The sequence below is a fragment of the Anopheles moucheti genome, chromosome X (assembly GCF_943734755.1).
Source record: "Anopheles moucheti chromosome X, idAnoMoucSN_F20_07, whole genome shotgun sequence".
Lineage (NCBI taxonomy): Eukaryota > Metazoa > Arthropoda > Insecta > Diptera > Culicidae > Anopheles > Anopheles moucheti.
This window is the reverse complement of record NC_069142.1, coordinates 6,168,321-6,181,538: the sequence shown is the minus strand read 5'-3', so window position 1 is coordinate 6,181,538 and position 13,218 is coordinate 6,168,321. Positions and strand designations below refer to the sequence as shown.

At 44.0% G+C, this 13,218-nt stretch overlaps 2 protein-coding genes across 2 annotated transcripts; both read left to right on the top strand.

Annotated features, from left to right (window-relative positions):
* The first annotated feature begins 6,781 nt into the window (after window positions 1-6,781).
* LOC128307181 (vitamin K epoxide reductase complex subunit 1) lies at window positions 6,782-8,584 on the top strand. The gene is made up of 2 exons (XM_053044918.1): window positions 6,782-7,171; window positions 8,000-8,584. The coding sequence occupies exons 1-2, from the start codon at window positions 6,987-6,989 to the stop codon at window positions 8,343-8,345; spliced, it is 531 nt and encodes a 176-aa protein (XP_052900878.1). The 5' UTR covers window positions 6,782-6,986; the 3' UTR covers window positions 8,346-8,584.
* Window positions 8,585-9,117: 533 nt separating this feature from the next.
* Window positions 9,118-12,680, top strand: LOC128306710 (solute carrier family 35 member E1 homolog). Its single transcript, XM_053044297.1, has 4 exons — window positions 9,118-9,158; window positions 9,243-10,106; window positions 10,319-10,653; window positions 10,726-12,680. Exons 2-4 carry the CDS (start codon window positions 9,650-9,652, stop codon window positions 11,284-11,286), a joined length of 1,353 nt encoding a protein of 450 aa, XP_052900257.1. The 5' UTR covers window positions 9,118-9,158; window positions 9,243-9,649; the 3' UTR covers window positions 11,287-12,680.
* The last annotated feature ends 538 nt before the right edge of the window (window positions 12,681-13,218 follow it).

Sequence of the window (13,218 nt, the reverse complement as noted above, 5' to 3'; positions counted from 1 at the left end):
GAAGGGCATACTCTGCTCTGCTTTCTCTCAATTTCTTTAATGGCGCGCTCTCACTCACACTCTCTGTGCCTTCAAGGTGTGGGAGAATAGCGAAACATTTGATCGGAAACTGCACAAAATGAAAAAAAAAACTGCATCTCCTCTAGTTTCAAGGTTAGAGAAACTCCTACACGAGCTCATGTGTGTGGGTGTTATGTCCTTTTCGGGAGACAGGGAGACAGAAAATGTCCCTACAAAGAAACACAGCCACAGGTAAAATTATTACAAAGATGTCAGACATGGATGGAACACATTGTTGGACGTTTTAAGGCAATTATCGAAATAATTTCTATATGATGTCATGGAATGAGTTTGCTGGCTGGAAAGAGTTTAAAGTAATCAATATCTAACCTATCGAACACATCCGGTGCTTCTATCAAGGTCGAACATTGGAACCATCCATCATCATATAGCAGATATAGAGTTCCTGTCAAAATCACTTAGCTTTTAGGACCAGTCTAGTAGCTCGGGACATTAACATTGGTGTGAAACATTCTTAAACGTGTTATGCAAGTAATGTCTATAAATAAATATTGTGGAGTTTAATTACCTAACCTGCATTATAGCAGCGACCCCAAGGGCTGCGCTAATGAGCGATAACAATTGAATTATTCACTTGCCCGCCGCAACAAGCAACGATTGCTATTGTACTTCATTGAAGATCGATCAACCATAACAATACAAACAAAACCGATAAGAAACATTATTTTCTTTAAAGTGATTCTAACGAGTGCGAGTACCCGCTACTAATATGATCATCTGTGTGCAACAAAGGAGTAAACCATCGGATGTGTGTTTATATAAACACGGTCCGAAACAGATGTTGGGTGCAGATGATCCAGCGCATGAGTGGGATCGGATCGTGCAACAAACACTCAGCGTGATTACAGAATAAACCCAACGGTAGCTGTAACATATTTGCTACTATTTACATTGCATCAGAAAAGACAATAATCTGCTACTGTTCTGTTATGTCTTCCCCAAAGGCAAGACCTTGAATGTTTTATGGCAATATAATGTGAGCAAAGCTTTAACGGATGGATGGCTATCGAATACATTCTGGACATTCCATATAAGATGGTGGAATAATTTGCTGCTTTATATTGATCATTTCTTCATATTATTTGACCCTACTATCTAGTGAACATTGGTTCATATAATGACTAAACTAAATGTTTGTCGACTTTGCGGATTAGTTAATCCCCATCAGAGTGCCCCCCTCACACATGTAGCTGGTAAACTTGGTGTAAAAAATTGATTGTAGAAGATATTGTTTGTAGATTGTTGTTGTACAGTTGCGTATTTGGTAACGATAAAGTCAAAGTAAGCCAGAAATGGTAGGTCTAGGTTGGACTGACGAGGTTGAGGTTGTATGATGTCAGGTTGTATCAGCTTCAGAGCCTTGAATGTCTCTCATGTCTGTGTATTTTTTCGGTTTTCTTTCTGTTGTCTCGCGTGTCTTTGGTCTTTGTGCTTGTATTGGCCCAATTATTTTCATTTCGTAGATTTCTAGGTTTGCCTCTTCACCATTGAACTCTCTCGATCAGATATTTTGCTTCGCAAATCTGGTTGATTGTTGTGTTGATAATTTTGACAAGTAGACTAACTGAAGTGCTACTTAGACCTTGTTTGTCTAACTAAGTCCACTAAAGTCAGTGCATATATGTTCGTAGTGTCGCAGTATCCTGATTGGAGTATTGGCCTGGTCAATAGGTCGAGGGGAATTCAGAATGTTTGCCTAAAATACACTTTGAGCGATCATTAGTTTATGTTTCAAGGGATGTAAACCTAGCATCAGGCTAAACGACCAGCAAATCGGTCATTTTTGATTCCTGTAGAGGTTAGTCCAATTCTAAGATAACTGATGTGCTTCATGTTCGGGATAGTCCTACAAAAAAGGTAGTTCAAATTTGTTATTCGTAAAGCACATCAACCACACCAGATGCCCATTGGTAAACAACACCAGTGAAGGTGAATAGTGACCGTCGTAATCACTGTCCTTCGAAACTAGTTGTTCCTGCTTGTTTTGGAATTATTGCTGGCAATTAAAAGAAAACCAACATCGAAACCTACCAAAACGCGCAGTGGGAGCGAATGCAAGCGGACGCGCATAATTCGCGTATGCTTGCAAAGCATCGCAACAGCCCGCACCGAACCGGCATGGTCTCGCCAACATGGACCGTGCCAACCATGGTCTCGGCAAGAATTTCGTTCGGACATTATCCAACGGACTATGCGATACTGTGGGGTCTGCTCCAAAAAGGGAAAACTTATTGCGGGCGGTCTTGGATACCGGGACCAGCGGGGCATCGGGGCAATCGTTCTCTCGCTCTCACGCTTAGATCACGGTGTGTTGCCGCCCCACGTCCACGCCAAAAGCATGCAGCAACCGCATGCACATCCCGATGATGTACTAACAGGGCATCCAAAACGGAGTGTACTATAACCTACAAAAAATAAAGAACTACTACGGCTATAAACGAACTATTGGTACAACTCACAGTGAAACTTTTGCCTTCCAGCGTACTCCAGACTGCCTGTACTGCTATGCTATTGGTTGTGCGGTTGCGGCTGGCGGGGGCTCATTGCTTGCAATTTTTGGTTGGTAGGGTTGAAGAGGGCCGTTTTTCGTTCCTTTTGCTGCCGCGTTCCGTGTGTGTTTCGCTCGCTTCGTATCGGTTGCCTCTTTGCTAGTGCCCCGGGTTTTCAGTTGCTTGCTGACATGGCTTGATTGCTTGCGGGTTTTTGTTTTTTTCTTCCTTGGGTTCCTTCTCCCGTCCTGTCCCGATGAGTACCACCACTACACCATCACACCACACAACCCCAGGTTCCCCATCCTTCCCTCTTTCCCTATTCACACGCACACACAGGTTCCACCGTTACCGGGACGACCTGCGGCGCCTCGACGACTATTTTGCCAATTCTTTCACGCTGGATTTTAAGCACGGTAGGTTTTGTGTGATGCCGTGTGCGACTTGTGGAAAACACGGAATTGGAACGAAATCGGGGTTGTTCTGTCGATCGCAAACACAACGCAGATTTTTGCACAACACACATACCCCCTCCTCACCACAAACACACACAGCTACAATTACGCGTACGTGCACAGGGCGAATGTGCGCGCGCACACCACGCACACACTCCATTACGGGACGGGTACACGGGACGCACGCACACACAAAGGATGAGTGAGAGAGTGAGTGAACGCATGCGACAGACGTTCCACGAAATTGGACATTGTGGTAATTTGGGGGTGCAGGAGGAATAAAAAAACACGCACAGTTTCGGCGGGTTGATTGTTTCTCAGGACGCTTTTGGTGGATGGATGTTGGTGGCCAACTTCTGCAACGTTCGCCCGTGTTGAGGATTGTGAGAACTCCACACGCACAAACCCATGGACACGCACGCACACTGCCTTTTGTTCGCGCACACGATCTTACGTCACGGGACGACCCTTCCGATAAACAACTAGAGATGCCTGAGCGTGCGAAAGATACGGACCCCGAAAAGGTGGAGGTGATTGAATGGCTTTTAATGTCCTCTCAAGTTTTTTTTCTCTCAACAAGATGGAGAAAAAGAGCAAAGAGCGCCGTACGGTAAAATAGCAACAAAAAAACAACAATGGAATCTTCCAAATATTATTTAAACCACCGAGAGCAAAAAAAAAACACTTTCTTCCCAGCTCAAACCATAAAACCACCTTCACTCAACATAACCATTTTCCCGCATATGTAAATACATATATGTGTGCGTGTGTGCATACATATTGTTCCTTCCGGCTGGCATTTTCTAAACGTTTTTCTTTTCCCTTATGCTGTGTTTTTTTTATCTTCCTTTTCGCACGTCCCTTCCGTCTTGACCACACACACATACCGGAAAGCCAACTGTACACATAGTCACACACACAGCGAGAAGGTGCGCGCTTGCGCACACGCACATGACGGCCGTTTGGAAAAAGAGGAAAAATGCTACAGATCCACACACACGCACACACACACACAAACAAGAAGCAATAGCGGCCTCGAGTTTTCTGCACTGATTTTCCACACACAAAAACCACAAAGCAACCCCACCGTGCACCCACACTCTTTCACGCCTGTTCTAGTGTCGGGGCAAGCGGTGCATGAAAGGTAGACGGAAGGTGTTTGATGAAAAGGGCGTTTTTTATGTTTGGTTAGTACGCGTTTTTCATCCCCCCTCCCCATATCCTGCTATTTTCTTTGCGCACTGCATTTTACTTTTCCAAATTGTACGATCGGTACAAATTGGTTTCCTTGTTTCCCCCACAGAATTGAATCTGGCGAGGAAATGGTGCGTGTGTGTGCGTGCGGAGAGTGTTGAGTGAAGGGTTTTTCTTTACCCTTTTTGATAGTGAAAAAAGAAGGGAACGCAGAGGAAAGAAGGGCGCCAAGTTTGCGGTGGAACCTCACTGTTTCGGTGTGCGCTTAGTGCTTTCCCCCCTTTTACCTGCCTTTCCCTCGCACACGCTCTTTCTTCTGTTCCTGGACGATTCCATTTTCTTCTTCTTCTTCCTGCTTTGCCCTCCGTCCAGGAATGGTTGTTACGCTGTCTCCTTTTCTCTCTCTCTCTCACTCTCCTTCTCTTTCTCCCTCTCTCTCTCTCTTTCTCTTTCAAACCTTTGCGCTTCACGTGCGTGCAAAGGGAAAATGGGATGCGGGACTGTTTCGGATTCATTTTACAGCGGCGAGGTTGAAGGTATACTGCAGCAACTCCCGTACCGTGTGCATGCGTGTGTTTGTGTGCGTGCGTATCTTCTTCCCTTTCTTTCGCTCGCACGTTCAACACATAAGGGTCGCGCGCGCGCTTCACATCACCGCTCTCTCTCACGCTCCCTTCACAGAACACACATCGAAACCCGTGGATGCCAAAAGGGAAGTAGAAGAAAAAAACAAGAAAACCGTTCACCGTTCACCATCAACACGCACCGGAGAGAGCATCCGTAAAACGGTGTGGGGACACTTTTTTTCTTCTTTACGAGGGGTTCAACGATTTCGCACTGGAAAAACTTGACCGAAAACTTTATGAACAACACGGCAAAACAGAGCGTTTTAACCACCTTCGTTTTCAGCACTCCGGGGACAGTTGTTGGTTGCTGTTTCGCTACTATTTGCTACCGCTGCTGCTGTTGCTGCTGCTGCTGCTCCGTTGCTCTGCGCTACTGCTGCGCTCCAGTACGGTCGCTTACTGAGCGGTCAGCCGTTCAGCGTCGTTAGGTTGGCAGCCATGAGCGCACATTGAAAAACGGTGAGCGACCCGCTCAGCGCCACCAAACTCACACGCAACAACAACAAAAACATACACAGCCACGGGTTTTTCGTGTACGGTGAGCGCCTAATCAATTTCGAGCATGCTGGAAGAACGATCAATAAAGCGAGCGAACGAGCGAAAGAGAGAGCGAACGGGACCGTTTCAGAGAAACGGCAACAGCAGAGTAGCGCCGAGGGCGCCATCGGAACGAGTGAGAGCAAAACAATCACGCTTACAACTGTGTGTGTGCGCGCGCGCACGCAAGATTTGTTGTTTTTCAACTAGCGCAAAAGAGATAGCTTCATACGCGACCCGTTTTCTAGCGATGAGTTACCTGAGTGCGTTTTTCCCGACATAGTGCTCTCTGTCTCTTTGATACCCTGTACTGTTCACTCTATTACACGATGGGCTCACCGCAGAATTCAATGTTCAATTTGAATAGCTCACCTAAAATCCTTTTCCTTGACAACCGGCTTGCCGTATAATCTTAATTTTAAACCACCAATTCGTTTGTGCACAAGCAATTTTGAAGTTAAATAAGTGTGGCACGCATAAAATAAATTGGATGCCAATTCTGACACTGAATTTATCTCATTTTATGTACCAAGATGTACCAGCAGAAGCATTCACGTTTTTGGGTATTGTGAGTGATTTAACACTAAGATTCAAAGGACTCATAATTCAGGAAAGGAGATTTTAATAAGCAAAGAAGTTATTAAACAGTTATTAAATAATATATTTTATCGCCCACAAATTTCTTCCGTTACATGGCCGTTAAATCGTTAATCTTGACAGATCGCCAACTTTCTCAAATCTGTGCGGTTGACAGTTGGTTTTTTGTTGTGTATTTTTTAGTTGCTTTCTTTGTTGTGCTCTCTATTCGGCTGGATAATGATAATTCTTAACAATATGTGAAAAGATGAGCTTTTCACCTGTTCAAGTTGGCGGCTCTGTTGCAATTTTGAAACACCTGACACCTTTTGCCGATAGGCGATAAAGAAAGTTAAGCCATCAGGTGGCTACTTTAACATCGTCAACATAGCCAACAAGCAACATAAGGTGTTGTATGAATTATTAATAGAACTCTTCATTGGGAAGAATAGTATAGTAAAAAAGAACCGTAAAAAGACCTTTAATAGCTAAAGGTTAAAATATAAAATTATAAATAACTTATTTGATTTGAAGTAACACAAAAAAATTACGCAGGAAAATGATTTCGATGTTTAGTAAAACAACAAAAAATGAATAAAGTTGAAACATTTTCAACAGAAGTATTTAAAAAAAATGAATGTCGCAAAACTCGCACAACTACAAGCTCACCCGGGTGACAGCACACCACATTCGCGGTTTGTTTATTTGACCTTTTGACATCACAAAAACAGCAAAGCGTCTAATGTCAGCTGTGGCAAAGGTCCGCGGCGCTAAACTCGTTCTGTTTTTTATCAGTGCGCCCGCAACATAAAAGTATCGATTGGGCAGTAAGTGTCGGTGGTTTTTGGTCGTTTTGTTTTCCGTTCGTTTCGTTTTAGAGCAACACTTGCTGCTGCTAGCAAATGCTACCACGCTGCTAAAACTGCTAGATGAGCGATAAATACGGTCAAACATCACATCCATATTGCAACCCTCCTGCTGGAGAGTGATTGATTTGTAGAGGCTACCAAACTATAGCGCCAACCACTATGAGCATCTTCACGGGTAACTGCAAGTGTTCCTACACGGTAGGGCTGGTTGGTCTGAGCGTATGTGGCTTTCTGCTATCGCTGTACACATCCTACGTTGAGCTGCGTGCCGAACATGATCATTCCTACCGTGCGATGTGCGACATTAGCGAACGCGTCAGCTGCACTAAGGTGTTCACCTCAAGGTAGGCAAACCCGTGCAAGGTGGCTTAAAGATAAAAGAACCAACCGATGTTCTAAATACCAGACTCACCTTGATATCATTTGAGAATGCATGGGGCTTATAATGGGGATAAAAAACAATAAATCGATCGCTTGCCGGTGAACGTGAGCAACGCGAGCGCACCCCGGGGCAGGCAAATAATTATGACTAATCAACAACATCATTTGCATATAACTGCTTGTGGCGCGCTTATACGAATTACCGAAAGTTAAGGATTTGGTGTTTAGCGGCAATAAACTTTATCGTCTGCATAATGTATCGCAGGTCGGTAGCCTGTACTACTGTAAGAGGAAATACAAAAAAAAAGCAACAGACACAAATACACTCCATAACAAAATTGCAGAAATAACAAAAGAAGAACGCAAAGCAAAAGATATCAATATTCAAAGTCCAGTAAAACTGCATATGTAAAAAAAACGCGCGAATGTGCATTCGGTGCATGTTTGTCATTTGTTTGCACGACATCTGTTCGCAATAAAAGCAAGATCGTAAAATCCGGCTGACGATATTGCCGCCAAGATGGGAGCAGAGCTGCCGAACCGAATAATCTCTGTTCATGTTGTGAGGCATTGGAAATTTGCATGTTAGCAGTGAGGGATTTTACAATGTTTACCTGGTATATCATCTGATAGGTTTGATTTCTTGTTTTTTTTTCAGATTTATTATCAGACTCAAACATTTCAATTAAGATTTGAACCTAGAACCGCGCGTGTCCTTAGCTATATTCCCCTTGCAGTTGCAGGATCTGTTAATTAAATTTCCATTTCCTGTATTTTTATTTCCCAATTAGGTATGGACGTGGATTTGGCATTGTTGGACCAGTCCTTGGCGATGATTCACTCCTGAACGTCCCGAACGGGTTCTACGGCATCTTTTATTACTTTATCGTGGCGGCTTTCAGCTTCAGCGACCTTTTATTCATCTCCCGGCTCAACAGCTACCTGATACTACTATCCAACTGTCTGTCACTGTACCTAGCGTATCTGCTCTACTACATCTTGGAGGACATGTGTATCGTGTGCGTTACCACGTACGCGGTCAACTTCATCAGCCTAATACTGGCGCTTCAGAAAATCCAGGTTCTGATCCGGGACGAACAGATAATGCGCGCCTTCAAAGTTAGCAAGTCCAAGTAGGAAGTATCAACTAAAGCCCAAATTGTGTTTACGTTTCATTTGTTCGCAAATTTTAGTAAATGTTTGTTAAACAAATGCGAACGCACGGGTACCTCATGAAACCTCACGAAAGCATTTAGCAGTTTAGGATTGGATTTCTTATTGCTTCATCGTTATCTCGTTCCTAGCAGTTTAATGCTTTTCTAGTTCTCTGTGCCAAAAAAAAGCTATTTAAATAGCGAGATGGTTCAATGTTTGTGATTGTGAATTAATAAAAATCATTCCACGAAATGAAATGAATCTATTTCATCCACTGCTGACAACAGGAGCGCTCAACCGCTTTTTTATTTGAAAAGAGCTCATTTTCCCACATGGACCCTTGATTGTTTTTTTTTCCAAAATTACACGAAACAGATGACCCACATGCCAACTTTATTTCACACACCAAAAACAGATAAAATAATGTTTTAAGTAACATAACTGTGATGCTCGAAGCGTATGGCATTTCATAAGTTAAATTAAAATTCTTATAAAGAGGAATTTGAAAAAGAGGGAATGTTTACAAACCGTCCGATGAAACGTCATCCGCGCTTAGTGACAGCCAGCTGTGTGTTGTCAACAATGTTGCGCTGTCTCGCTCACACCACCGGCGGGGTCGAACATATGACAGCCAACGCAAAACACAGCTGGACCTGGGCTGCTTTGACAGCTCATCTCACGCACACACTTGCGTAGCAGATCGAAATACGCACCCGCGCGTACCAGATAGCATGAGACGTGGTCAATGTAAACGCCAGTGGATGCTTCGTGGACACATATCGGTGGTTTTGTAAGGTACGTATCAAGCGAAAGTGAGACAGTGTTTTCTCGACGGGTTTGGAGCGCTACAATTGCTTACCTAATTGCACTTTCGTGTAGGAGGATAACTTTCCGGACCGTATTGGGTGTTCGTTCTGCAGTGTCGTTTGCTGGGGAGTAAAAGCAGCCCATATAATACAACCCAGCACGACGACGACAACACCAGAGCAACGCCATCTGCAAGATGTGTGATGTGTGTACACGACTGCATTTATTATCCGCACATCGTCCACGCACCGATACCGATCAGTAAATCGGAAGGCAAACGAGGCAATCGTGTGTGATACGGAGCGGATCTAGGAAGTAACCCGCCTTCAAGCTTCCCGTCAAATCACCCTGCCTGCAACCGATTCCGTGTGCGGTAACGTGCGGTCGGTGTTACCTTGTAACATTGTATGTAAAAATAAAACGTCGTCTTATCAAACGTGCGGATCAGGTTCGACGTATACAACACTCCCTTTCGAACCATGGCTATGCTGCTAAAGCGACCGATCGGTACGCTCGTCAGCGGATTGCGCAGTGTTGGTGGTGGCAATCGAAATGGTGGTGGGAACACACCACTATTGGACGGCGGATATGCGGGCGGTAGTACGCCAGCACCGGGCCAGGACGGAAGCATGCGACAAACGTTGACAATCGTGTTTCTCTGCATCCTGTGGTATGTCGTGTCCAGCAGCAACAACGTGATCGGGAAGATGATACTGAGCGAGTTTCCCTACCCGATGACGGTCACGATGATACAGCTGACTAGCATCACCGTGTACAGTGGACCGTTCTTTAATCTGTGGGGCGTCCGGAAGTACGTAGATATATCCTGGCGCTACTACTTCACCTTTATCGTGCCGCTGGCGTTGGGAAAATTCTTGGCATCGGTAACGTCACACATTTCCATCTGGAAGGTGCCGGTTTCGTACGCCCATACAGGTAAGTGATAAGTATGTAACCCGGTATTTCAGGTTGTTATTTACCGACTCGTCTACAATCAACTGCTATAAAAAGCAAGAACTCAAACTAAACCCCTGCAATCAGCCGCAATTAGTGTAGTGTAGTGAAACCAAAGCAAAATAATTAACAACTATATGCGTGCGTTTGGATGGAACTAACTTAATTATCATTACTATTTGTTGCTTCAACAGTTAAAGCAACGATGCCGCTGTTCACCGTGATACTGTCGCGTATTATAATGCGCGAACGGCAAACAAAAGCCGTGTATCTATCCCTGATGCCGATCATCGTTGGCGTTGGTATTGCCACACTAACCGAACTGTCGTTCGACGTGATTGGGCTGATTAGTGCGCTGATCGCAACGATGGGCTTTTCGCTGCAGAACATCTTCTCCAAGAAGGTGCTAAAGGAGACGGGCGTCCACCATCTACGGCTGCTACACATACTCGGGCGTTTGGCACTGTTTATGTTTCTGCCGATCTGGATCTACGTCGATCTGTTTAACGTGATGAAACATCCATCCATTGTAAAGTATCCTTTAATTATTCGTTCAAGGTTTTTTTTTTCTCTAACACTTGATTTCACGTTTTTCCTGCAGGTGACGGGTGACTATCGGGTGATTGCGCTGCTGTTTACCGACGGTGTGCTTAACTGGCTGCAGAACATACTTGCGTTCAGTGTGCTGTCGTTGGTGACGCCTCTTACGTACGCGGTCGCAAGTGCCAGCAAGCGAATCTTCGTCATTGCCATCTCGCTGTTTGTGCTGGGCAATCCGGTAACGTGGCTGAACGTGCTCGGTATGCTGGTGGCGATACTCGGCGTGCTGTGTTACAACCGGGCGAAATACTTTTCCCGACGTCAGGATGCGTTGCTACCTTACGCATTCACTGCGAAGGAGACCGGTGACGTGAAAGGCCCCAACACACTTGCCAGCCATGGTAATGGCCGACGGTATCCGTACGCTCCACTGCACGCTAATGGTGGTGGCGGTATCTCGGTACCGGAGAATGTACTCCTAGCGAATGGAACGTCCACTCTCGTGTCGACGACAACACATCCACACAGTGGGGCACCTGGTGTCGCACCGACGATCCCGATCACGGCGTCATCAAACATGACCACGTCCAGCAGTACCAATGGTAGATTACTGTTCGTTTAAGGGTTGACAGGTTGCCTCCCCACAAGGCCATTCAGTGGAGCGCATCGATAGAAGGACGGGACCTGAGATACCATACCTGCAGAGAACGAGCGAAAGATACAAGTTGTAGCAAATTAGTAAGGACACGGTATGGAACAACCGGGTTAGCACGGTAGTAATTTATATATCCTAAATAATAACGACTCCCCAAAATACGACGACCGATTGCGCAACATTTGGAACACTCTTGTAATATATACACAGACAGATACGCACACGATGCGGTTGATTGTTGCACCGCCAAACGCTTGTGCTAGGTGGGGGTGTAAAAGGGAAGTATTACCAAGCAGCTGAAGAATAGCAAAAGAAAAGTATCGGTAAATGGAGAAGGTTGCTTTGCTTGATTACCACACCACCCATTTGTATATCTGTAGCAACTGAGCCGGTGTTGTGAACAATCAACTACCTAGCTAGAGAAAGGAGGCTAACACATTCTAGGACCACGCAATAGAGAGGCAATAATTTTCAAACAACAAGACAGTATTTTCTGATTAAGTTTTTGAGTCTGTTCCATTGCATGCAGCACAATCTCGTTATAGCTCAATCCTTCTGATGTTTGGTGTTCTTTAGCCACTTTCTCCTGCACCCGGGTACACCGATGTATCGCGTAATTGTTAGTTTGAAATGTACATAGTTAGGGGCAAGCGTTTCGCTACGAATCTGTCGGGGCAGGGTGATGTGTGATGTTAGGGTGTGCACGTTCTCTTTCAACTAGGTATTCCTTTTCCTTACGATTCTATCCGCTTCACAAACGAACTTGTTTACTTTTGTATTATTATTATTGTATCTGCTCACGATTCTAAGCAATATTAGTTTTTACGCGTTTCTGTTCAACGACCATTGCATTAGGCGGTTTGCTTCTCGCTGTACTGGCCACCGATACTTAGACGCTTGTACAGTACAAACTGCGTATTAGTATAGCAGCGTGATGGAGGCGATCTGACGGAGGCAACAATTAAACAAAATCACTAACGTCATCCATCTGGGTTATGCTCAGCGAGTTGTTTTGTTGCATTGTTGTTAAATATTGTTTCGCTATTGTATGTATATTCCTTGGTTTCTTCTCCCATTATTGTTTGGCATCAAATCAAACCCACAGCCAGCCCACTCCACGATAGAACGGGAAGAAAGACGAATTTAATGTAATAGGAAAAATTATAAATATATTAACTTCTAGAACAATTTCGGTTAACCAATTTGCTTTCCTACATGTTATTTAAAAGCGCGTTAAATTTGCTTAGCAAAACAAAAAGGGAATCGAAATTGCGAAAAAAAATGGTGCTGCTGTATGGAAATGAAGCAGAACAATAAATGTTACATGAAGATTGATGGCTATGAGTGGCAATATCTTCTATAGCCGGATGTGCTAATTTTGATTATTTTTCTGTTGTATTATTTGTTGTGAAAATGGAAAATAAATAACTTTAGGAAAATAGCTTCTTACCTGTTGGAGGAGTCTTCTCAGTAGTCTCATATTCGTGATGGGTTGAATTATTCAAATTCTAGTGACATAAAGAGCCAAATCCGTATCCTACAATAAAAACTCTTGTTTGTAGCAAATCCTTCATTTACTTCTCGAATTCAACTGTCACGAAGCGAGTCAGAGACCCTATTTTTACGTTGATGAATTGTTGATTAAATATTCGTAATTATAAAGCGCTATCGTCGAAATACTTTTAAAATATCATCTTCGACCTCATTTCTTTTAATTCACAAAAAGAAAAACAAAATTGACATTACGGAATGCTATCACTGGTGTAATATATTGATGGCAATACTCGGATTATAATACCCTAATACCCCTGTAACTGTTACGCACTAACCTATTACTCTTCCTATAGATGCAGTAGTTGATAAAGATGCCAAGAATCCAAGTTCATGTCCGTATCCCAA